General features: G+C 40.0%; 1 protein-coding gene across 5 annotated transcripts in view; it reads right to left on the bottom strand.

Moving 5' to 3' along the window:
- RASGRP3 (RAS guanyl releasing protein 3) overlaps positions 1-27037 on the bottom strand; it is a 55040-nt gene that overhangs the window by 12420 nt on the left and 15583 nt on the right. For 3 of the 5 annotated variants that reach the window (XM_082757379.1, XM_082757382.1, XM_082757378.1), the window contains 10 exons: positions 25916-26105; positions 17216-17409; positions 15779-15879; positions 15142-15206; positions 14302-14433; positions 12860-13007; positions 10383-10556; positions 9853-9969; positions 9272-9547; positions 3139-3216 (listed from right to left, as the gene is read on the bottom strand). In XM_082757379.1, coding sequence (XP_082613505.1) covers positions 3139-3216; positions 9272-9547; positions 9853-9969; positions 10383-10556; positions 12860-13007; positions 14302-14433; positions 15142-15206; positions 15779-15879; positions 17216-17285 — 1161 coding nt within the window. In that variant the 5' untranslated portion in view covers positions 17286-17409; positions 25916-26105. The remainder of the gene's footprint in view (positions 1-3138; positions 3217-9271; positions 9548-9852; positions 9970-10382; positions 10557-12859; positions 13008-14301; positions 14434-15141; positions 15207-15778; positions 15880-17215; positions 17410-25915; positions 26106-27037) is intronic. The other 2 variants (XM_082757380.1, XM_082757381.1) reach the window with 2 other exon arrangements.

Here is a 27037-nt window from a genome sequence, read left to right as displayed (position 1 = left end):
TTCCAGGCAGGGATGTAAAAAAATTTACTACAGGTCAGGAGGCATGGCTTGATTCACCTGGCCATGATAAGACCAGCCAACCTATTTTACTTCAGAAACATCTTTGTTCTGATGAGATGGTAGCTGGCAGCTCAGCTGATACACAGCCTCACTCACTCCATGCAGCCACAGTGCTTTGGGAACAGCTCTGGCACGCAGCAAGATGAAGATAGAGGACAAACCTGATCTCAGTTTCAGGTAAGGCTTCAAAAATTGCCAGTCAGCCCAAAAAATGCTGCAAGACAGCCTGGCATTGTCCTACATCTGCGGCTGGGGATCTGGCCAAGGAAGCAGCATCAGGCAGGAAAATTTCAGCATGGTCTGGATCAGAGCAGGAGATGGCCCACAATCTGCCTGTGTTAGCTGATGAGCCATAAATCTGGGTCCCACATGTCCTTCTGTTAATTGGTGGGAGTTCAGAGAGAGGTAATTAAGCTATCTAAAAATGTTATAGCTATTACTGGGTATAATAAAGATATTGTAGACTTTCACACTGAGATGAAAAATGGTCACAAAGTCATACTTTACTGTAGAAAAGCCTTTCTGTTTGGTAGAAAAAAAGAGAAGGATGTGTTAATGGTTTGCTTTACTCATTTAGCTTTTCCTTTTTCAGGGGTCACAACAGCTTTTATTAGTTCCTCAGTGTCTCTTGACTCACTATACTCATCTGCTCAGGTAAGCTTAGGAAGAAAAAAATCCCTATATCCACAGAGTTCAATTCCAACAACAACAACAAAAAAAAACAGTGAACCTGAACATCCAGCTCTATATCCCAATAGCACTTACAGGACTTTTTAATCCTAAAATGAATGGCACCACACAGTGATGGATCAGCTTGCTGGTAAGTGTTTTTGCTCTAAAAATGCATGGAAAAGCAGCGGTCTTTTAAAGATAGCATGTTACATGGTAATACTTAACATGCCAATATTGTGATGTTCTTGCAGATATGGTCAGAGAAGAAATTTGATGTGCTCCTTCTCTTAAAAAATATCTAGACTAATGGGACTAAGAGCATCAGCAGCAAAGTGTGAGAATGGTGCTAGACTACCACATCCTCACAGAGAACCATTAAGTACTGCTGCTCCATGTGTACGGTGGCAGAAAGAGAGCAAATCCACTGGAACATTCCTGCCTTCCTCTTTCTTCTGAGCTATTTTTTGAGTTTTCATTCAGTATTTTTTAACTATTTATTTATTTATGGTGCTGATGCCAATATTTTGGCACTGAAATCAATCTCGTTCAGAAGCAAAAAACATGTTAGTGTGTCCTCAGTGGCATAACTTTGCTGGGTAGAGCTGCCTGCTAGCAAACAGTTGTACTGGTGAAAAAAAGATAAAAAGATAAAAAACAAACAAACAAACAAACAGAGAAAAGCAGGGCTGTGTGACAGTGTGACAGAGGGACATGCCATGCTACAGCTGGCAGTCAGTCCCCAGTAATTAATTTCTTTAGGCTGCCACACTGACTGAAGAGTCTCTTTCCAGTTTTAGCACAACTAAAGTCTTGCTCAAGCTCCTGCTGACATCAGGCACACATGCTAATGGATAGCACACACTTTTCCTGGAAAATGACTGCAGCAACCAGCGTGGGGACTGCGCCCATACAGCAATAAATTGTGGAGTGCTTGTAATAAAACAACTACACTGTCCTGATTCCTTCGACAAATTTTTCCACACACAAAAGGTCTACAGCTTCTTTCCCCTTCAAAATATTTTGTGTGCATTGGGACCTGAAGCACAGAGATGTACGCTTCAAATAGTCTGGCTTCTGTAGATTCAGCCATAGCTTGTTACCCATTGTGGTGCTGTAGCAGCTGAATGTCCCTGGTTATTCATTGATCACAGAAGTCTCCACCAACTGCTGGGAACTGTTAAAATCCACAGCAATATTCCTATTGCTTTTGTCCTTCTTTAAGCTGAAGCTTAAGATCAAGGCAGCAACATGGTAATTTTCTTCACTGGAGGTAGTGGCTCATTAGTCCTTCCACAGCACGGAGCTGTAATTGTGCAACCTTGCTGGCAGTGATGGAAAGCAGTGAGGGAGCCAGAATGGCTGTGATAAATGGGAACAGTTGTGGCTAAATAGTATCCAACAAGGACTGGAGACTCCGTAATGAAATTCCAGGTGTTTGGACGGAATTATTGCTGACTATGGAACTGTTCAGTGTTGCTCTTCACCCCCTGCTGAGAGCGCACAGATAGTCCTCAAGCTGCTCAAGAGTGATGAACCACCCTTAAAGCCAGCGAAGTCTGATACTTGAAATCTAAGGGGTTTTGCTTCCTTGCTTGCATCTACAAAAAAGTAAAAAACACTGAAGAGAAAGACCTCCCACTGCTGGATGCTGCTCTCACATGCTCCTAAGCATTTCCAGTCACTCTCAGTTTCTGCTGGTGTTGGACTGGGAGGGCTCGGCCTGAGAGGATCATGTGCTGAATGTAATAAGGGTGTTAGTGCACCAAAAGAAATGCTCACAGGGCATCATAAGACCCAAACACTGACAACAGGAGAGACAGTAGTACTTTAAATGACAAGTTCAACTACTAATTAAGAGATTTACCTCAGACTTGCAAAGCATAATAGAAAATACATCAATGAAGCATTATCTTTAGTTGCACCTACTAAAAGATAAGAAGATACCTATTCTGAGGTGTTCAAACATCGCTTGAGAGCCCAAGATACTGTCAATTCTGCATAAGCAAACAGTTTTTACAACATTGCAGCTAGTGCTATGGCTTACCTAAGACACATCTTTGGACTCGGTGTTGTTTTATGTAACTGCAGCAGCATCCAGAAAATGAAGTAATGGTCACACGATAAATAATTGATATAAGCTTACAAAGTATGTTTTCACATAAAGCAGAACTATGTTTTCCAGAGACTTTATGGCAAAATAATTAGTAATGAAGTCTGGCCTGTTTCACTATTTACTTTTAATGTGTATTAAAACCTGTAGTGACTGTTTTTACTGCACAAGCATACACAATAAAAGTCTTTAAATGAAGGTGAATAATGAAATATACTAATGGGCTTTCAAAAATACAGGCAATTGCATGCAGACAAAATAAGTAATACGACAAAACGCAGTATAAGAGGACCTACAGATTTGGAGTTCCTTGGTTCCAGCACCAATGAGAGCTTGTAGATGTCATCCTCTGTGTGATAGAGGTCCAGGGACAGCTATATATAAAAAAAACAGGGGAAAAAAGCAGTGTTTATTAGACTGGATTGGATACAATAGGGTTGTTAGCAGACTGATGCTGAAGTTTTGCTGGTTGGAGCTTAGGATACATGGAGAAGCTGCTTGCAGTTTCACAGAGCTGGCACAGCCATGCTGCTGAGCACAGAATCACCGGACAGTGGAGGTTGGCAGGGCCCTCTGGAGGTACCTGGTCCAAGCCCTGCTCAAGCAGGGACACCCAGAGCAGGCTGTCCAGGACCACCTCCAGGTGCCTTTTGAGGGTCTCCAGGGATGGGGACGCCACAGCCTCTCTGTGCAGCCTGTGCTAGGGCTCTGTCACCCACACAGCACAGAAGGGCTGCCTGGTGCTCACAGAGCTCCTCCTGTGCTCCAGTTTGTGCCCATTGCCCCTTGTCCTGGCACTGGACGCTGCTGAAATGAGCCTGGCTCTCTCCTTGTACTTCAGGGCTGTCACAGCCTGCAGCACAAGCTGCTGAGTGAGAGGGCCTGTGCGTTGGCCTTGCCAAAAGAGAACTGGCACCAAGGATCATGCTCACACAAAGAGCTTTCTCTGAGCAGTTCAGTGGGTGCGATAGATCACAGAGAAGTAATTTGGTGAATATATAAACTGCAGGGAACAGGTTGTAAAAGGACGAGGCTGGAGGTGCTGCAGATGATGTTGTGCTGAAATCTGACTCATGAAGACATGCGGGACTACTGCAGCCCTTTACAGAGAGCAGCCCATGCAGCAGGAGCCTCCCTGGGGAGCCCTGAGCAGCAGCCAGCCATTTTCAGCTTCTTCTTTTTTTTTTTTTTTTTTAGATAAACTAAAGATTTTTCTTCCATGTACTCATCTTTTATCCCTAGAGGATTTGCTGAGAGAAGAGAAGGGGCATACAGTGGAAGTAAAATGAATGTATTTGCTTTCGCTTTGGCAGCTGTGGTCTCACGCAGATGCAGGTCTGCAGTGAATTCCTCCCTGCTGAAGTAATGAAGGAGAAAGGTAATCACCACTGTGGTGTAAAAAAAGGTAATCTGTGGTGTAAAATGTAATCACCATTATGCAGTGAGAGGAAGCGAGCATCACATGTTTCCTGTGATCATCTCTCTGCATTAACTGGCTTTGGAGTAATTGACATGATCTGAAGTTACCAACCACCTTGCAAATCTCCAGTTAAGCTAAGATTGAGTTAAAAGGATATTTTACAGAAGACAGACAGAATTACTACTGACTAAATGACTGTAACAGAAGGTAAACCTGAATTGTTGAGTTAGTAAGGTACAGGACCAGTCTCAGGAACCACCTCCTCTTGGGCAAAATTTTATGCAATGAGCAAGACAGGGCTGTGCCTTTTTCCCAAGATAGGTTTGCATTCAGGAGTGAACACGTTGCTTTAGGGGTGTCTGGATTTTGCATAACTCATTCTTTCTAGCAATAACACTATACTGAATTTTGTGCTTTGTAATTTGGTCATGGGCAGCAGTGAAAGCTGACCCTCCGCAGATCCACCCAGCCACATGTCATGTTGCTGTCACAGGGGAACATGGGGACCTGTCCTAAACATAACGCAGATCAAGCATCAAACACTGTTCAGGTATTATTTATTCAGTGGCTGTGTTCTTAGGTTCCTTAGCAGTGTAAGTAATCACAACTCACTTGGAGCAAATGGCACTGTCAGATCAGACAGGGACTGACAGCAGAACGAGTTGTTAGGCCTTGCACCCTGCTACCAAAGAGCACAGTTTTATCACCAGTCTGGGAGCCTTTGGGGATAGAAATACATTTATATCTACTGAATGAGTTTTAACGTCCCTTGCCTGAATTATCTCACCTTGTAATAAGCAGCAGATGTCACTTCATTAAGCACAATGCGCAAGCATCAAGTATTGTGTCGTTTCAAAATCCTAGTGAAGTTTCAAATTCTAGCACAAAATATTCAGGCATAGTGGCTATGGGGCAGTTAAGTAAGTTGTCCTTTTATATTTCAGCTACAGTTTTGTGCTAACAGATGAAGTGTACTAAGAGTTTTCCTAGGACACTCTTTGCAGCAGGTGGTGGTTTCCATTCTAATCCGGCTTTCATTGCTGCCCTCTTTTCCTCAGCAATTTGGGGTGTGGGGTGAGGAGGGTGCAGGGGGATCAGAAAGGCATGGCTTATTTTTGTAAGTGGAACTTACTGAAGAAAAATTAGGGAGGGTGACTTTCAATTTGATTGTTTAGATATTTCTCATTCTCTTCACTAGACTGTACAAACGAATGGGACTTTCCAGCCATTTGCATACAGTCTCAGAACAGGTTAGTTAAATATCTGTGGAGACCTAAAAATAGCAGGGAAGAAAATGGTGGCACCAAATAAGTATTAACTCAGTATTAACTCAAATAAGTATAAACTCAGTATTAAATGCACTGTAGACTAGTTAAGAGATTGAGATCCACTCCCAATCCACAGAAAGTGATGAAATATTTACCCACAGGCTTTTATTCACATTGTGAAATTTTAAAAAGTGGAAATACTGCACAGCAGGTAAGAAAATCCCCTAAGCTTTTTGTCCAAACATAAGTTTTCTAATTGTGAAAATGTCACTAAAGCCATTATTTCTTTTGGGTGCACTGCTGAGCCTGTGCTTATTTCTGCTTTTACCACTTCTGCGTCATGGCTCCAGATTTCAGATACCAGGATATGGGCCAGGGCCAGGTGCAGTCAGTGGGGATGGGACAAGTGTGGGTGATAACTCAGGACAGGAGGAAGAAGAGCATGGACTCAGAGTGCTGAGTATGGGCACAAAAGTGCTGGTCCATCTTTGTGTAACACGTTCTGGCTCCCTTCTGGCAGCTGAGTCACACCACATTCAGGTCTCTTGCCCATGTAACTTGGTCTCGTTTACACACGACCAAGTGAGGACTCACATCAGTAAAGCTCTCTCTCAGTCTCTGCAGCCTCCTGTGCCAGTAAACTTGGTGTTTGTCTCACTGCCCTCCATACAACAAAACTTTGCCTTATTTGTGGCATCTTGCCTTCCATGCAAAATATTGGCTTCTTTCAGGTGTGTGATCAAAGTTAAAATTCTTTGAGCTAGACTCTAATGTTTTATGCTGACTTTAAGAAGAGAGAGAGAAAAGGAGGGAGCAGACTTTAAGTTTGCATGCAGACATATAAAATAAGAGAGAGCTCCGATCTTCCTAAATGCTGACCTTGCAGCAGCTACTTCAGAAGTCAGAGAGATTTAAGTTCTCTTTTCCCCCATTAGCCCTTTTGGTCAATGTGCACAATAGCACCTGGGAAATGCCTGTAAAACCCTTGACCAAGTGGCTTGAGCTTTACTACCCTGCCCTATGCCCCAGTTTTTAAGCCAGCCATTGCCTCATAGCTCTTAACACAGCTTCCTCAAACATCATTCCCAAAACACTTGAAAGGGATCAGCTCGCCTGGAGCAGACAAGGCTCCCTCACTGTGGAAAAGAAAGATCAGAGCAAATTCCCACCTGCCCACTTAGTCCATGAAATGCCCATTTTATCTTACAGTGCAAGTTGTTGGACTAGGAAACCAGCACCCAGCAATGTACTTGTCGAGCCATCACAGGCCAGGCTGTTGGCACTTGCTAAGTGCAGTGTAAAATGCAGCACAGCAAGGCAGGCTCGATGAGAGATTTACACATTGCTTATCAGAACAAAACACCTACTAAAAGCTTGCAGGGATAGAAGCGGCTTAATGGGAAAACAGAAGAAGTGAACAAATAATTGAGCCAGCTGATTGACGCACAAATGACGCAGAGCACTGCACACATTTGTACACATTTACTAGTTTTGGAAGGGAGATCCTCTGAGCAACATAAAGATGGGACATTTTTTACAGAGTTTATATTAGAGTGGGAGGATATAGCTATAAATTTAATATTTTTTTCCTCATGCTCTGAAAACTGGGCATGACTTTGGCAGCAAGGGAGGCTAAATCTGCTAAAAGACCATTTGCACATAGCAAGGTCAAGTATTTTTAGCCTGCAGTTCTTATCAGCTTTGGGATGCAAACCCAGCATTTCTTCTCCTCTTCTTCTGACCCCAGCCTATAATTTAAAACTTTGTTATTAACAAAAATATTGAAAGAAGCATTTCTTCTGTAAAAGTTCATTATTAACGTGCAAGAGGCCACTATAAAAAAATATACTGAAATGTATTCTTATGGTATAAATGAGGACAAAACTTAGATGCTGGTAAAAAAAGTGAAAATATTTATAATATTATGAGATCTACCAAAGTTCAGGGCCAAGAGGTCTCTTGTATAAATTTGTTGTTACCCTTCCAGGAGTTGCTGTCTTAAGTCAAAACTCCCACATGATTAAACAAGTAGACAGAATTTCTCTGGAAAGGTTTTAGGACCTATAGCTGTCTCCATCACTGCTGAACAGGTACCACCATGGAATCATAAAAGATATAAAGTGTCACAAGTTAATTTTAACCTTTGATTGGGTCTGGAATTAATATTGGAGCATGCAGCTTCAATTATTTATGGTCAGATTGGTTCAATTGTTACCAAAGCCAGCAAAGCTATAGGAGGAACAAATACGTAAGAGCATCATAAGTGAAGAAGTACTCATATTGTACTCAATTACTTCTCCTGGTAAATTAAATCTACTGAATAAAATATTATGTGAGTATAAATAAAATCTCTATCATTTTTCTGAAAACAAAACAAGAAAAATATTAAAAAATGGGGAAACGGGTAAAATACAAGAACTCAGACCAATACAATGATGGATATGAATCTACAAAGTTTTAGAAAAATATGATGCTTTCTGCTCCTTTTGGAATGCAAGCCATCACCCAAAAGAAAGAAGAGCAGCTAATGAGAATGTAAGCAGAGGTTCAGCTTCCAGACAAACGAAATTTGGAGATAAACTCAGTCTTAAGAAATTCATGCTAGCCAACAAAGTAAATAGAATCACTGGAAAAGTTCACAAATCTGCCCTAGTTCATACATCTGTCCTAGTTGCTTGCTTCTTAAGTTTACTTAGAATTCTACTGACTTAATGACAACAAACAGCTTCTCTTTCAGTCTGGATTTGGGATCTGAAAGACAAATTGAAATAACAAGAACAGAAGCAGCATAACATGATCACATATGAAGAGAGTCCTTTACCTAATGTAATGTGTTTCAGACTGCTCTCAGATGAGTAGGTGGCTTGCTTTTATCTGTGTGCAACATGAACCATGAACTCTTTTATAACAAAAGTTTATTGTCTTCAAGCTGTTTCTCCAGTTCTGTCTTTAATTCCAAAATGCTGTTTTTTTTTTTTTTTTTTGGTTTTGTTTTGTTTTTTTTTTTTTTTCCTTAAACTGAACAAACCACAGTGCTGGGTCAAATGCTTCTACAGTTCAGATCAGTGCTAAGTGGAATAAGTTTCAATAGGAGCAGGATTTGGTCTGTAGGTTCAGGCTGCATGCTTCAGTATGTTTTGAAATTAAATATCTACATATTAAAACGGGGACTTAAAATTAATCTCTTTTAGCCTTATCAATTATGGGCTTTTGTTGCTGTTGTTGTGGGTTTTGTTTGTTTGTTTGTTTTGTTTTGCAGGAGCAGTTCAACATCATGCAAGAACATGTATATTTATTGGATAGGAAGAGCACTGTACCTCATACAAAGCACAGGTGAGACAGAACAGAATTACTCCCAAGTTAGAATTTCCTTAATGTGAGCATGCAAACACTTCATCTAATCTTTGCACGGGAAATATAAACCTAAATTCTAAGCAGTCAGAACTTAGATTTTACTTCTCCTCATATACATACACCTCTCTTTCTGTCATTCTTAAAAAAATAATTGATGCATTCCTCTTCTGTTTCTACACCCAGCCATCACATACTGCATCAATGAAACTCTCTCTGACTTTATTCACATCTCATGTGAATTACTTTCTGTTTTGTGTTGTCTCCTTTTTTAAAACAAAAATGAGATAACGACATGTACCTTTCTTGTACTGACATTCAACATCTGAATAACAGAAGTCAATTGGAACTTGTGTAATGGAAGTGAATTGGAACTTGCACAATACTTACTGTTAGCAGGTTAATTAAATCCATATTAGGCTCTAAATGATGAGAGGCAGTTTGCAGGGAAACCAGTTCGCTCAAGGTGATGGAAAGCTGCTGCATTTTCACTATGTTTACTTTATTTTCATCTATCCAGTCAGGAAAAATGACATGGACAGCAATCAAGTCTTTCAAATGAACTCCTAAAATAGGAATTTTGAAGCCAACACAGTCAGCAAAAGCCTTGCGGTAGTTGCAGTAGTTTCCATTGGAAGAGACCAGCTCTGTCATTTCGTTCCAGTCCTACAAACAGCCAGAGAAGCAAGTCCCTGTGAAAGCATTCATAGCATTTCCTTAATCTGTTTTAAATGAGCATAACTCATGGTAGGGTGTCGACAGCGTTAATTTCTTCCCCAGCACAGGCAATCAAGCAGAGGATCTCTGTGAGCTGATCCTTCTCCACCGAGAGAAACCCAACCAAAGTGCCTTTTAGGATGCCCTGCCATGATCCAAATATTGTGCTGGTGAGACCTGGACTGAAGAGCCCATCAGACCTCCAAGAGGGGATGTTCTGCTCAATATGTTTTTTATTCTGGAGTCCACCATACCTTTGTGACTTCTGAAGACAGATGAGAATGAGTCTCTTTCAGGCGAGAAATAGAGCTGTGGCTGAGACCTCCCACAACTGCCATCAGTGTGTTGAAGTTCTGGAGATGAAGGAGCTTCTGCAGGAGAGATAGATCATGAAAAATTAAAAATAAAAGAAATACATGTGGCAGCTATCCCATATCACACAAGACAAGCTAAAGGAGACATACTACCATGGATAAATCAGAAATGACTAAACCAAGGGATGTAAGGGAATCGTTCAGCATTTATTTAATTGGATTGGCTACACAGGAAACTCACAATAGTGACAGTTGACAACTAGAAAACAACAAAGAAAAAACACGTTTTATAGTTTAGTCTGCTAATTTAAAAATGCAGTCATACCACACCTGAATAAAAACCTAGCACTTAGGTTGAACAGGCTATTCACTGGGGAAACAGCACAAAGAGCAGCTAGTTCAGCTTTCTGCAATCTCTATTTTTATTATTGCTTTATATTGGAGAAAGAAGACTAATATACAAGACTCACCTGTGCAACATTTATAAACTTTGTGATTACTTCTGCCCTTTGCTGTGGTGTTGGCTTGCTGAGAACCATGAGCTGGACCCATTTGGAGATACCGTTAAATAAAGCAATAGACCTCTCCAAAGTAGGATTGTTCTCCAAGCAGCCATGGATCACATAGCTTTGGTAGTCTGTGAACTAACAGAAGAAAGGCATTTTCAGTAAAATGATGGACAACTTAAGAATCAAAATTAAACTTTAATTTTTTTTTTTTCCCCTTCAAAGCTCCACTTATTTAGAAAGAAACTGAGATTCAGGATCAGTAGACCCTGATGCACACCAGTGCTTTCTTAAAAGTATTTTTTGGTCTTATTTTTATTACTTAATATATAACTTCTGCTCTACCTATTCTATTATAGTTACCACTCTCCTTTCTCTCTTCGCCTGTCCATTTATTTATTTATTTTTAATAGGTAAGCTCAAAGACAAGATTCAGACTAATCATTGTCTACAATTACATAACTTTTGGAAAACACTTTAGTCTACCCTGCAAAAATAAGTGGCACTGTTACATTTCTAAGCAGATTCCAGATCACCTGGACTCATTGACACCTCCACATAAATGCTAGTTGTTTCTCTGCAGCAGCTCTCAGTTCCTCTGCAAATTGGGTCAAAGATACTGGGCTTGTTTTTCAGACTCTGTATTCTGATGTCTGCCCTTACTTTATTTCCTGGAAATGCACCATTTTTACAACATTTTTTTTACTTGTTTCAAGCAAATAGGAAACACAACTTCAAACTACTTCTTCACATTACAGGGTAGTATAAGATTAGTTAACTCTAACTGGTTGCAGAGAAACATCTCAGCTAGCAAAATTCAAGCAGAAAAATTAAATCACAATTAAAAAAAATCAACAAGAAAAAACAATTATTGCAGGTCTGAGTCATCTTTCTGGAATTCCCACCTGAATTCAAATATATCTTAAATGTATTTAGAAATCCAATCCTTTTGTTCTTGTCCCTTTACCTTTGAGGTTAGCTTTTCACAGATCACTATAGGGTGTTTTCCTATGATTTGAAGTCTCAAGGAATAAACCTTTGAACATTATTAAAGGATGTCAAAAGAGACATTCTATTTAGACTGGTCTTAACTCCTCCTTGATCTCTTTTTCCTTCCTCTACTGAAACTAACAAATAAACAAAAAACATACTTTTTTTAGCTTTGGATCTTGATTTCTTTCATGAAAACTCTTTTTAAAAATCTCATATTTTTGCAGAAGACAACTTATCATCTTGAGAGCTTATGGCTTTCTTCCATTTGCCTCCAGATACAGTAGCATCATGTGCCCTTTTCAGATAGACATTTTCAAGCAGAAATCGGCATTTCTGTTGGCATTTGGTTTACTCATTTGTTTTGCTTTAGCCACTACTTTCATTTTTATCAATTTTTGCCTCTTGCTTATGTACAATCCTGTGTGGACACGCAGCAATTGTATCTGAATTTTCCTCAGTACCAATATCTATCTTCTCCAAAACTGGAACCACAGAGGTCTTCTAGATTTGTTCTAGTTACAAACAATCATGTTTATCAAGCCATGCAAGACAAAGATCATCTAGGAAATGAAAAGCCACAGAAAAGAGCCCAAGGTAGAGGCATGCACAGATATCTTACATGTATCTGAATGCTGTCTACATTATTTATATTGAGGTAATACACACATTTAGTAATTCCATACTCTATTCTGTAACAAACACACCTCATCAGGTGTGTGATCAGGCAGTCTTTGAATGTCAGGAGCATCAAGCTGATGCAACAATAGACATGGAAATATATTGATGAGGAAATAGAGAGTGTGGGAGGACAAGGAATCACCCGAGCCCAAAGAGCAGGAAGAAAGGGAAGTTGTGCAGTCTTTCAAGACCCAACTCAATAAGGGCCTGAGGAGCATGGACTGAACTCAGAGCTGACTCTGCTTTGGGTATGGGATTGGGTTAGAGGCCTCCTGAGATCTTTCCAACTTTAATTATCCTCTGATGCTAAGCTGAAAAATGAAAGGATGGTTTCTGAAGCAGTTGGGAGTGAAGGTAGTCTAGAGAAGTGCTATATAGGTATTTCAGTCTCTTCAAAAATTATGAAGTGCAAAGATTCCGCTTTTTCCTGAAAAGGAATTAACTGTTTTCTGCAGAGGAAAAAAAACAAAAACGCACCTGAATATTTTGAGCAATAACATTAGCTTAATCAACTACTGTGACACATGGCTGCAGTAGCTTTTAGCAGCAATTTTCACCCAGAATTTCTGCACAAAATTGAATTCTGTCACTAAAATCATTGGTCATGAAAAAGATTAAGGAAGTGCTGCTGCAGCCATGGCTATGTACATCATATGAAGGATTATAAAGATTAACGACACTGAAATGTAAAAATGTTCTATTAAACCATATGAACAAACTCTTAAAGGACATGCTCCTAATTGGAAGTGACAAAGTTGTGGGCTTCTTACAGAAATTCTCCTAAAAGATTTATGCTCCAGAAAAGTGAGATGTTCAGCCAGCTCAATGGGCTCCAGATGATCAAACAGCAGGCAGGCTTTTCCTTTCTTGGAAATCTTCTTCCTCTGTGTAACTCTTCTCATCCAGTCATAGGAAGGACTGCAACAGAAAAATAAGCACACTTCTCATTTCTCTTTGGGTACAAGTGAGTGTAGCCTACAGTTTGCATAAAATTTTCAAGAGACAGATCATGACTTTTCTGAGCTATGACATCCAGCACATAATAAACACTCAGAGTAAGATATATTCAGGTGTGCAATAAGGGGTAAGGAACTCAGGGCACTCAGTAGCACTCAGAGGTGCTACTGCACATGATAAATGATAGAAGGCTTCTATAGAAACAAAAGGACAACGTATTCTTCTCTATGATACAGGAAGCTGTAATTCAAAAATGCCTTGGGACCAGAATAAAAATAAGTAACACAAAACTGTGATTAAGAAAAAGAAGACTTGAATAACATCAAAGATTAATTTTTACTGTGTAAAACCACAAGTCCATGAAACAATATAACAGCAGAAATACCATCAGAAAAACAGCTACCAAAACAGTATGGAGTTTGTGTATCAAAAGGTTAATCATTTACTTGTGAGCAATGGAATAATTCCTACCCAAATACAGTAAAGGCACTTCACAGAGTGGAAAGTGGTTGCTAAATCAATATTTTAAAATGAAGATCTAGGAACCTGCATTTATGTGATTTCACTGGCATTGTTGCAACTTGCAACCCTCACTGAAATTAGCTGTCCTTCCAGATTACTATGACATTTTTTTTTTTTTAAATAAAGAAAAAAAAATCATTCTGAATATGCCACATTTTAGAAGAAAATCTGCAATATCACGTGAGATACGGAAACCTGCCTGGCTATGTTTAAAAGGTAACTTTTGGGAAGTCATGGAAATAGTAGTGTAATCACTTTGAAGCAAGAAAATCACACATGTTGATGCTAAAGATTATCCAGTTAAATCATAGAAAAAAGAACACAGAAAGGCATCGGCAAAATTAAACAGGTTTCAGATGCAAGAATAAAAATGCTTCCATAGGAAAATATAAAATTTACATAATGTGCCAGTCTCTGCATTGCTTGTCATTCTGTATGAAAAGTTACAAGAAAAAAAGTAATTTAATTAGCATTAGCTTTTTCAACAGTCAGAAAAATGATTTCTTTATCTTTTATATTAAATATATATGTATAAATAAGTCTTCTCTTTACTGTGACACTACAACTAGAATTTCAATTGCTTCAAATTTAGAAGATGAGAGGGTTTTTGTAAATGATTATTTACTCTCTCAAGAGCAGGATGGCCCTTAATATTGTTGTGTTTTGCACAAAATTGGAATTCTGCTGTTACAGAGAATAGAAGGAAAGATGGTGAAGCTCATGACATCCTTACATGCTGGAGATATCAATGAGATGGATGTGATCCTCATAGCCGAGCTGGCTGGCTAACTCTCTAAATTCTTCAGTCAAGCGAATCAGTCCAAGATCCAAGTTAAATTCTGCAGGAAATTCCAAAATCCAGTATCTGAAATCAACAGAAGGTGGTTTAGACAGTGAGGGATTTAGGTGTAATATTCAGTGGCTGTACTGGTATACTCACATTTTAATCAATAGAACTTATGAATATTTGAGACCCACAGGCTTTAGGGCAGAGAGGATCCAATGAAAGGATCGGTGGCATCACGCAAAAGGCACTTTATCATCTAATTTCCTTTAGCTAACTCACCAGAGCACAACACAGCAGCATTCTGTTGAAATGCCAAATTAAAGTGATGCATTGGGTGACACACACAAAAGGCACCCACATGTGCCCTGACTTGCATTTCCAGGGCACCCAGATGACACTTGCAATTATCCTTTGTCTAGAGGGAGACACTGTGCTCAGAAAAAGATTTTCCAGGGAAATGAAAATGTGAATTTAAGTGGCAGCTCTACCATGATAGCCATGCAAACAAGATCACTCTTCTGATGTCTATGAGAGCAGGGAAAAAGGCTTCATCAGTCCTGTTTTCAGTACTCTTCTCCCCTTCCTTGGCAGCGATATAATTTAGTCCAGAGGAAGGAAGGAAGAAAAACATTCTTTTTCTTCACAATGACAAAGAAAAGAGAAAAAGAAGAGAAAGAGAAAAGAAAAAGAAAGAAAAAGCATATTTCCATGGTTTAGTTTTAAAGTTCAGAAAAAGAAATTACAATAATAGTATCTGCAGCAGCATAAAAACGGAGGCATGCCTACCTCATGAAATAGCAGATTTTTAATCTGAATTCATTGCAGTTCTCCCCACTGGCATCTCTATATGTAGACTAGTTAAAGAAACCTTTGTGTGCCTTGATTCAGTAGTGTTGTTTTTATCTACAGCATTCTGTGACTCTACACTAGATAAATAAGAAATGGTATTAAACTTCTAGAGGTAACTACAGCATACTCTGATATTTCATTCATTTTCACAACATCTTAAGACAGAGAACATTTATCAGTTGCCATTTTGGCTTTTGCCCTAGCAAAAATGCCTCTATTACACTATTCTGAGTACTCTGCTGAACAGTTTTGAAGACGTGGGCATTTAACTACCACTGTAGTTCATACTAGTCCAATGCTTGCCAGCATATATTTGAAAAGTTATCTTGGCAACATTTCTCCATTTATTCAAAGAAAGCATGCCTCAGCAAACTTGTACTTATGGAAAAAGTCTACAACCAATAGCAGAAGAAAGCTCCCAGATTTCCACCTCCTAGTGTGAAAACAAAACAAAACAAAACAAAACCCAACTCTGTTTGTCAGTAATTAACTGACATTTTTTATATGCGGTCTCAGAAGCAATCTGCTTTCAACATTGTAATGCTGACTTGCAAGACTTCCTGAAAGGATATGTGGACAGAAGCTTGCCAGCGAGCTCTGTGGAAGGCAGGTACCAGCGGTGCATTAGAAGAAAGGTTCTTGGCAAATGGCTGGAGCACTGATTTCCTTTGTCATCTGCAAAAGAGCAACAAGTGAATTAACTAGTCATGAACAGAGAGGAGCTGGTATTCTTCAAGTGGAGATAGAAGGTATAAAAAGTGAAAATGTTAGGTGGTTATCTACCAAATAGGAAACAAAAGCAAAACAGACAAATGCTATTTAGGGATAAATATTTCTAAATTCTAGTGCTGGGTATTTAAAAGTATTTGTTTTATTGGAGTTTTAAACAGTCCAATTAAATATTAGACTGTTTAAAAAGGGGATCTGCCTCAAGGAATTCAATTTCAAAGCAACACCTCAGGTCTGGAGGTGCTGGATCCTATTCTCCAGCTGCCATACAGACCCTTGCATCTCTGCAACATAGCCACTGAGATTACAGGAAGTTTCTTCCTGGCAGGCTGGCTGACCATCAGTGCTCCTCATCCACAATCTTAAACTATTTTCTGTCTCTTTCAACAGACAATAGTCAATATGTGCGTATGAGATGGGAACCGCACACAGATTTATAGTTGTCAAGAGTGTGTATACAAGGGAGAGAGGCTTGACTTCCAGCAGACATCAAGTATATGGGCTCTGCTACTTCTCTAGGGCACTAGGTATGGTGGTGGTCTACAAAAATGGGTATATAGGGATGCACTACATTCAGTAGCAAGATCTGGCCCTTCATTATTTAATCTTTCTCACCTTCATATGCTTGTTTCTCTCCACAAGGGGAAAAAATATACCTCGTTCAAATCAAAAGCTGTCCTGCATTTCAAGAGACTTGAAATGTAGCTTTGTGAATTAAGGCCCCATTTCAAATCATTTAAGCACATCCATGAACTCATCTGGCTGCAGGGTGACATATGTCATGATTAATGGTGCTGTGGATCAAAGTCCATTTCATCACTTCTTTCCCTCAGACCTGGTATATCACATTTTAATAAGAGTAGAAAGATTACATGAGCCTTAAGTCATATTATTTCCAGTTATTGCATGATGATTTGGAAAACCTTTCAGAATAACAACTGGTCAGAAAAGCAGCTGTGTAACCACTCAAGACAATGCCAGAAATAACTCCTTGAACAATTCAACTAAATGCTTGTGCTGATCAAAGTCATCACTTTTAAAACCACTATACCCAATGCTGTGCTTTATCTGTATGAAGAAAATGCAACAGAGTATGCATATGCTTAAACATGCATATGCATATTCTGGCCTGCATGATTCTGGGACAATATGAAACATGGAAAATTTTACAGAACAGAAATGTTGTTTGCCAAGGGAAAGACTGGCTAAATCAGAGAACTGCAGGGGTTATGCTATAAGATGAATTTCAAGAACAACAAAACAGAACATTGAAAACTCCTACCAAACATTTCGATACAAGCATTCAAAAGTTCATCCAATGTTGCAGCCTTCCCAAGTGTGTTTGACCCCATTGTTCTTTAATTGTTGTCAAAAAATAAAAGACATTTTCACCAAGTGGAAGAACACTTCTTCAGCTGCACAGCTTTTTCACTTTATTGTTGGTTGCATTCTTAGCTTTCTTTCTTCAAGGAAAATCTGGAGAAAGAAAGTAAAAGAAATCAAAACTATATGACTATATGAAAGAATTATCAGGATGCAATGTTTACAGTTCAACTCATCTTCTCTCTAAAATGTTTTTTTCTGCACACAACACAGACCACATGAAAGACTGCCGTAAGCTATCCTTACGTTCCAGCTTGTGTTTTTAAGAGTTTTCCAATTGTTCAATTGTTTGTCCACTAGCACAAAATAAATCCATGGCAGGGGTCATAAAACAGAAACCAGATGGTAAATGAGGGCATGCATGTACGATGACGCACACTTTGTTCGGGTCATTTTATGTACACTTGATAAGTCACTTCTTGTTAATAACCCTGCTTTCATGTTCAAAGCATAACAATTTGTTTTTCCTAAGGTTACTGGTTCATGTTAGATATCTTCTTATGCTAATGTTCTTAATTGGCACAGACCACATAAAATATTTAATGAAGATCATAGCAAGCACTAAACTCAGAGGCAATTTTTCAAAGAACCTGAAGATTGATTACTACAGCTTTTAAAAATAAATCTTTCTACAGTAGCTGAACACACATAGAAGGCTGAATGCATGCAGAAACTTCTAAACTGTACTACGTATTTAATTAGCAGATATCCATTTACCTGAATGATGCACAAAGTACTCCCTTACTAGATTTCAGAAATAATTTCCATGTTATATTTAAAGAACTGATAGGACAAGGGGGAATGGTCTTAAACTAAAAGAAGATAGATTTAGACTAGACATTAGGAGGAAATTCTTCACTGTAAGGGTAGTGAGGCACTGGAACAGGTTGCCCAGAGAAGCTGTGGATGCCCCATCCCTGGACGTGTTTTTTCTTTTTCATTTTTGCTAGTATTACCATCCCATCTCCTATAATATATAGCATAGGATAGTACAATTCCTATCTTCTGTTGGCAACAGTATTAAAGCAGCCAAACAGTAATCAACAAGTAATGCACCATGTAAAATTGCAGTGTTGTTTTTTATTTAATTATGACAGCAATTTAACTAGTAGATACCTAGATCCTAATGCTACAGTACCACCCTCTGCAAACAACCTATCCGACCACTAATGGGTTTTATGCTTCTAAAAGAAGGATGTAACATTTCCACTGGAGGAAGAACTGGCTGACTGGGGCTGAGCCACATATCCACAGCCGAGCCAAAATGTTATATCACATCTCTTGATTGCAGCCTCCAACAAATACAGCCACAAACTACATCATTATTTGTGTGATTAAGCACTGCTGTTCTATCGCAACAAGAAAACTCTCGTCTATATCATGCCATAACAGTATCCAGCCACTCCACCAGAACTAGAGATGGATGTGTAAAACACAGCTATTTTTTTCACCCATTTAAATTAAATAAATGATATTCTGATAGTCAATAGTTCAATGCAAGATAAGCGGGAGAAAAAAAAAAAAAAAAAAACACAAAACAATGACAACGAAAAACAGACAAGAAAATCATAGCAGAGCTTTTCTACATGTTGTATTTGGTTTACACCAAAATGTTTTGTAGTGTCAGGGCTGTGGGGATAGCCTCTGTGATCAGAGCACAGCAGCTGCCTCATGTCAGATCAGAGCCAGCTCTAGATGGCTGCAAAATGGACCTGCCACTGGCCAGAGCCAAGCCAGGGAGTGATGCTGGTTGGACCTCTGAGAAAGCAGGTTGAAGAAAGGTAAAAGTGTTGTGCAAGAGCAGCTGGCAGAGAGGAGTGATAAATGTAATAGAATCAGCCCTGCAGACCCCAAGGTCAGTGCAGAAGGAGGGCAGGAGGTGCTCCAGGCATGGAGAAGCAGTTCCCCTGTGGCCTGTGGAGAAGCCCCTGGTGGAGCAGGCTGTCCCCCTGCAGCCCATGGGTCCCACATGGAGCAGATCTCCACGCTGCAGCCCATGGAGAGGAGCCCATGCAGGAGCATGGGATCTGGGGGGAGCTGCCACCCATGGGGGACCCGTGTTGGAGCAGCTTGCTCCTGGGGGATGGACCCCGTGGTACAGAGCCATGTGGAATTAGTTCTTGAAGAGCTGCTGCCTATGGGCAGCCCCCGCAGGCTCAGTTTGGGAAGGATGGCATCCCGTGGGAGAGACCCCATGTGGAACAGGGGCAGAGTGACCATGAAGGAGAGGTGGAGATGCAGCATCAGGGACTGACCACTGCTCCCATCCCCTGTTCTCCTGTGCTGCTCAGGAGGAGGATGTAGAAGAGAGTCAGTGGAGAGGGATGAGGTGGTTTTAGTTTGCTTTTAGTTCTCACTGCTGTAGTCTGTTATTAGCAGACAATAAATTGCATTAGTCTTCCTTATGCTGAGTCTGTTTTGCCCGTGACAGTAACTGCTGAGTGATTGCCCTGTCTTTATCTCAACCCATAAGCCTTTTTTTATCATATTTTCTCCTGTTCTTTTGAGGAGAGGGAGTACGAGATAAGTTGTGGTGGAGTTTCCCTGCCCATCAGGGTGAAATCACCACACACAGAAAGACTTAAAAATGTTTAACATACACATAGATAGTTATTTTGAACAAATATCTTTCCTTAGCACTCCCATGCAGTGTAATTGCATTTTGCGTTCAACATTTTGGAAGTCTTAAGATGGCTTTGTGGGCTGTCCTGAGAGATGTATTTAAAATGAGTGTGCAGGTTGTGAGCTCTGGAGACAGATGCACTCAGATGTAATGCATTATCTTTTAAAAGAAATAGAGTACACTGCCAGTAAACTTGTGGTCTCGTGTAAAAACATCAATGGTGAGAACACAGTGGGCAGCACGCAGTCAAGTTTTAACTGGTGGCTACTGTTATTTGTATAAGCAGAAGACATCACTTTTACTGCCGGAGGCTACTAAGGGGAGGTCCACACCTAGAAGGTACAGGGGTCGAACTTCATATTAAAATGTCAAGCCAGCACGTATCCCTGTGTGGGCACTTTCACATGGCTTTCACATGTATTGGTTACAGGTGCGAGCAAACCAGTAAGTTGAGTTTAAATATGCTTACGTTTGACACACAGGGTAATATTTATTTAGCTAAGTGGAATTAAAACAGCTTTTTAGCCAAAACAAAGCAAATGTAGATGTAGCATTTTCTCCCATTAATTAAAAGCAGGCTATTTTTCTTCTACCTAGGGATAATAAACAGAGCTACATGTGAACAGTTCAACTTTGACACAGAGGCACCTCTATGGGTCTCAGTTCATCTATAAACTTTACAGAGACCTGCATGCAGTAGACTCATACTCTTTACAAGATTAGGACATTCTTGAGGGTTTAAGTATACCAGAACTCTCCTCTTCTCCCCCTTCCCTAAGCCTACACAACCCATCAATGAATGCTTGCATTAAATGGTTTCTACGATTTCTACCATGCAGCTGGACAAGAACTGCTAAATGTGAGCAGCTGAACAGGGAAATTGAATCAGTAGCAGTACACAGAAAAAGAAGCTGAGAAAAAAATTGAGAGTCTCATGAGAACATTTATGGCTAAGTTTCCTTATTATACCTTTCTGCTTTATCCTGTGTTGTCCATGTCCATAGCAAGCTCTTTGGGACAGACCTCATCTGCTATCCCGCAGATGCAGAAGAGGATCTCACCATGAGGTGCTTTCTTGCGCTTAGTCTCTACACATATTAGTGTAATTACCATAATAAGAATCCCAGATGGGACACTTAATAGCTGCAGCTTTGTGTACACAGGTGCAATCCAGACATCTGTGTAGGCTCAATACGGGCCCTAGGTTGCCCTGCATGGTTCCTGAAGTTTACCCACCCCACAAGCAGTTAATATTTTCTTGTAGGTTATCTCTACCTGTTTATTTGTTACAGTATACACAGCTCCATCCCTAGAAAACTCTGAGCAAGTAATTTACTTGGTCAAGTTTCTCCAGCTGACACATGCTGAAGATGTGCTAGGCAGGAAAGAACAGTGACAGGGCACTGTCAGGCAGCCTAATGCCACTGCTTCTGTCTCAGTCCATGACCTCAAGCATCATATGCAGCTGGCAGCAGGATGGCACATCTGGCCTACAAATGACGCTTTGTCATTTGGCATGGGAACACAGAACAGGGGGAAGATTGTTGCACTGCTCCATGCATGCAGGATATGAGGCTTGGCTGGGGGCAGGGGAGGAATACAATTTAAATATGAGTCTTGGGCACTTCCAGTGTGACTCACCAGTAGTCACTCACCTTTGCTACACACCTTCAGACAGCAGTTATCCAATAAACTGGGAGATCCTTGTTAACTGTCTACACCCTGTTACTTTAATTCACCCTTCACCTGGATCAAAGTGGAACTTCAAAAGGCACTAAATGGAGCGGGATGTCCATGCCTTTGTCAGGAAGTGGACAGGGGGATGACTAAGTGTATACGTCTAATGAGAGGTTAAAGCCAAACCTTGTATTAACAACAGACACTGCACAGGGGATGTTAGTGGCTCTATACCTCTAGACACTCAATGGGATGAAGTATCACCTACTCAATTTCATTTATCTACCCCAAACCATTATAACCTCTAAGGTGGATTGTCCCTCGCTAGCAGCCAAGCACCCACACAGCCATTCACCCATCCCTCATCCCCTGCTATGCATTGCAGGGTGAAATAGGAGGAAAAGGAGTGAGAAAACTCATGGATTGAAATAAAGAAAGAGAAATCACTCACCAATTACTGTCACCGGCAAACAGACTCAATTTGGAGAATTTAACTTAATTTATTCCCAATTAACACAAATATTTAATTAGTGACTTGGGTATTAGGAAACAGAAGACGCATTAAAAATCCTATCCTCCTCCTCTCCCAGAATCAGCTTCATTCCAGATACCTCTCTGTTTCCCTTTTTATTGTTGCAGATTACACACAGTCCCTTCAGTGAGCCAATGAGCATTGTGGGAGGTCAGGGGCAGGAGGAAACACAGCAGTTTCTTTCTGCTGCTCCTTCCTTCTCATTACTGTCCTGTGCTCCAGCATGGGTCCTCTACGGGTTACAGTCCCTTCAGAGGAGTACCTGTTCCATCACTGGCTTATCCATGAGCCACAGTCCCTTTGGGAAGTACCTGCTGTGCTACAGAGCAGCTCCTAGTCCTCTGACCCTATTATTCCCTCTGCTCTTCCCTCTATTTTTCCCGCACCCTCCATCCCTCATACTCTCCATGTTGTCTCCCCCTCAACATTTTCAGCCCTTGCTCAGACATTTTCACGGAGCCACTGCCAGCTTGGCTGATGGGCTCAGTGGTGGCCTGTGGTGGGTTCCTTGCAAAGACAGCTGGAGCACCTGTGTCTGGCACAGGGCATCCCCTGGCCTCCTCCCACAGAGGCCTCACCTGAAGCCCCTCTGCTGCCAAGCCTTGCCATTGACATCCAGTACAGCCTCTAAGGGATGAGCGTTTGTGGCCCTAATAGAAAACTATCAAAGTTACAAATTGCCAAATGTATTTCATTGTGTTCAGCTTTGAGAGCAGAGTCCACTGGGCTAATTACTTCAAGTCATTACATATCACCCACTTAACACAGATGGGTGTTGTGAACAATTTAGATCCCTAGACATCCACTCTTCTTTGGGAACAGGAGTTATAGGAGCAGGAGTTAAATGAACAGGACCATAGCTAAGAGACAAAGGGGATATATAGCTCTGCTCATATGCACTATCAAACTATTAGTTCACATAATGCCTTGTGGAAGTTCATAAATTAGATTATGGGGTACAACATATGCTGATCTAACACAAAAGAGAAGCTTACAGAAATCATGAGGAATGCTAATGGACGGTCACACGACCAAATACTTTAAGTAATCAGAAAGTCACTTGATTAAGGCTTGAGCTGCTTAAACAGTGTTTTGTTCAGCATTCCTACCTCTTACTGTGAAATATAACCAAGATTTCTGAGACAATTAAAAACCAAACAAACAAAAACAAGTTTCCTCATATATAAGCCCCACAAAATAATAGATAATTTGATAAATGGATTTCTGAAAAACAAAGCTTTCATTCTCAATTGTAACGTTAGTGTTATGCAATGATATCTAGTATAATCAATTCTAGTTATCTACCTTACTTCAGCTTTTTTCCCATCCATTTCTACACTTGCTTCCTCAATTTATTGTGTTGGCATCTGTCTCTGTAACTGTAAGTCCAGCTAATAATGGCAGTAAAATCTGAACACACATCCCTGAATTATTTAATGTACGATTAAATTATTTACTTCCATGTTCCATGGGTCAAAGTAATACAATTACCCAGGAATGCATCAAGTTCAAAGAAAGATCCAGAGGAGGACTTTAGTTCATCTTCACAAAGAGGGAAACTTCTAGTCACACTTCTCAGTAGACTTGTCATAAAAAAAGTGTTTTGTTGTTCCCAGTAAAGCAAAAATAAAATTACAAATATAATACATTTGATTAGCATGTATGACATCAGAGGAAGCAGCCCTTCTGAGAATATTTGCCCTTCAGACATGTTAGAGATCTCCACCACCACAGGACAACCCATCAAGAGAGAACAGCTAATAGCAATAAGAGTTCATATACTCCTTTATCCTAATTCCCAATTTTTTAATATCCTATTTTTTTCAGAACATGAATCAATGCACTATCAATACTTCATGTGAGTTATGCTACTGCTTGTAAGCCTTATGAGAAACTCCTGGCAATTACCTTTATTATTCACAAACTTCCTTATAGCTCTTTACAGTATTCAGCGAATAAATCTGGTTTGTTAACCTAGTCAAGCAGGGGGAAGAAAAAACCAAAACACCTTATCAGGATGTATTCTTGACTGGTTATACTGCTTAATGCTGGTTTCGCTTTTCCCAAGAGAAAACTTTTTTTAAAGCTATTTTAAAACACACATGGGGAAATAATCAACTCTTCTGTTCTGAAAGACAAATAATAGTTAGTATATTCATTTCTGTATATCTGTAGCAAAGTATTTTAATATTTTATTATCATTTACTATTGCCAGCTGTATTCTCTTAAAGCCAAGCTAAAAAAATCAGACATTTACTAATTGGATTACTAAGAAATCCTAGGCCCTGTTTGCCTAGGTCTTCTGATATACTCAGTGTGGAGATATCCTTTTTCCTTCACAAGCTATTTTTTCTCTTATTTTTAACTAAGCCAAAATTCTTGTATAGTAGTATAGTCCTGGAGCAGTGTCTTTTGTGAAGCTGTTAAATCTCTCAAGACTTAGGATAGCTTTAAGAGTAAACACTACTCCCAGTTTCACACTAGTTTTCAATCAATTTTAAGGCACAGGGAATTATAAGAGCCTCTAACTTCTAATATATGCCAATAATTTTCTTATCAAAGCTTTTGTTTGATAAACCCATGGCTTCCAAATCAATTTTCCCTTGGAAGAAGCTTTTTCCCTTCATACAATTCTGTAACTTCCAGGTATTTCCTGCTGCAGACGATGTGCTCCTGGCACAATAGGCCCACACTGACAGCTGCATTGCAGACTGTATATATATATTAATGCCCATGCATTATTATGATGCCACAAGAATTACAGCCATGTATGGAGTTTCTCAAGCACTTAAAACTTCTCAGAATTGTGTTGGTCATGCAAAATGTGGACATTATTGCTAACTGTCCCAGAAAGTGAGATGTTAAAACATATTGTCCCTTCCCTCCTCCACCTCTGCAGCTATGTTGTATCAAGAAGAGATACCCACAGTCACAGACACCAACGCAGAGAGACTTCAACACCTACCACCTATCTGCCATCATTTCCAGCATTGGCGACTGTATCTAATTTCTCACGCTTTCCGGTTTCTGGCATCTCCCCAGCTGAAGAACAACCAGTCACTTTACAAAAGCAAGGGCAATGCTTTGTGAAGAGGGGTGGTTAAGCACATGTTTATTTTTCTCTTCAGCCCCATTATCCCATACCTTACATCTCTCCCCATGAATTCACAGCCTGTACCCATTCCAGTGTGAGATCAATCAAAACATGGGGTAACTTCAGAAATATCTCAACCACATGTTTATGGCCTGGGAAGTACTTATCAGTGTAGTAAATAGAAGGCAGTTGGCAAACTGGCAAAACAATAAAGGCAGGAAGAGGCTTTCAGAGACTTAGGTAATGGGAAGCTGGATGTCTGGGATGAAGCAAGACAGAGTTAAAAGGACAGAGGGGCAGGAGAGGACTTTGGCTACTTTTCCTCATTTGGCTGTTACGGTGCATTTCTACTGGAATGATCTTTTGTTTCCCCTTTGATGAATGTAGAAAACAGTTCACATGTAACTGCTATTTCTCCACAGATGTGCTAATAGGTCCCAGACAAGGCGAGAAGACTGGACCAGTTGCTAATGATCAGTAACCCTTCTCACTCCTGGTGGCAGCACCCCATTCAATTGAGAGCAATTGCTCTTTAGAGAGAGAATGCAAATTAAAATGGTACACTAGAAGACAGCAACAGACACACATGACAGCAGAAGGAGTTGCAGCTCCATCCTAGGAACTCGTGAAAATTGCCAACTACTGCACACTCACATGAATCAGGGATACTTGCCTTGCACAGTGCTGTGGTTTTGCATCTGCAGAAGTTGCCAATGACTCAGAGCTCACAGGCATGCAAAAAGCTGGTAGAATAAAAACACAGCCTGGAGGTCAGGAGAGATCCAGTATCTTTCTTTGCCAAATTCCATGAGCAGAAATACATGAGCAGCTCCTTACATCTCGGTATTTTCAATGAGTTTCCCCTGAGAAGAAGTGTAAACAGTGGTAGGCTTCTGATATCTTAGTGATGCAGAGAGATTATTTTAAACACAGACATACAGTGTTTCTTAAATCAGTTCACGGGTTTCTAAAATAGTAAGCTTCTCAACGAGAAAAGCAGAGGAGAGACTATTTGCATTTTCTAGTGTGTCTGATCAGACTTTGAACTTATTTTCAGAGGTAACAAAGCAACTGTCGTCTGACTAAATCTTGTCTCCTTACTAAGCTGTTGACTAAGAAACACACATTGGTTAGCAAGATCCTAGATCCTACGAAGACAAGGAGCAAACTTCTCAAACTGTTTATGATAACACAAGAGGTCTACAGGGCACAGGATATGAGAACAGCGTCACCACGGTTAATGGCTATATCCAAGCTTTTGGAACAGAGGGAGTTTTATTAATAATCACAAACCTTCCTAACAATAAGACATTTTGCAGCCAACAAGTTAAATGACTCCTTTTAAAAAACATAAAATAGTGGCAACACAGAAATTTCTCATCAAAAGATCTGAAACACCAATACAAGCTCATCTGAAGAAGGAGCTATGTATAAAAGTACACAGAACAGCAAGAAAATTAGAAAAAGGGGAAGGAGCAGAGTAAAAGAATGTCTGTTTCAAAAAAAAAAAAAAAAAGAGGAAAAGCATCTTACAGATCCTGTTTTAATAAGTAATATATTAAATAAGTAACCCTGACCTGTAGTTTTCTAAGAATATCTTGGTAGTTAACTATTTATTGTACAAAGAAATATTTAACACAGGCTTGCCATTACACAACTATCCTCCCTCCACAGCCTACTACAACAGACTTCAGAGAAGACGGTCCAAAAGGAGCAGATTTTGAAACACAAACATCAAGCGAACTGCAAAAGAGCCTTTCCTTACTAGATGTTAATCTGAAAACCTCTCTTATTT

Source organism: Aythya marila, assembly GCF_965140915.1.
Source record: "Aythya marila genome assembly, chromosome: 3".
NCBI classification, from domain to species: domain Eukaryota; kingdom Metazoa; phylum Chordata; class Aves; order Anseriformes; family Anatidae; genus Aythya; species Aythya marila.
This window is presented reverse-complemented; position numbering and strand designations above follow the sequence as displayed.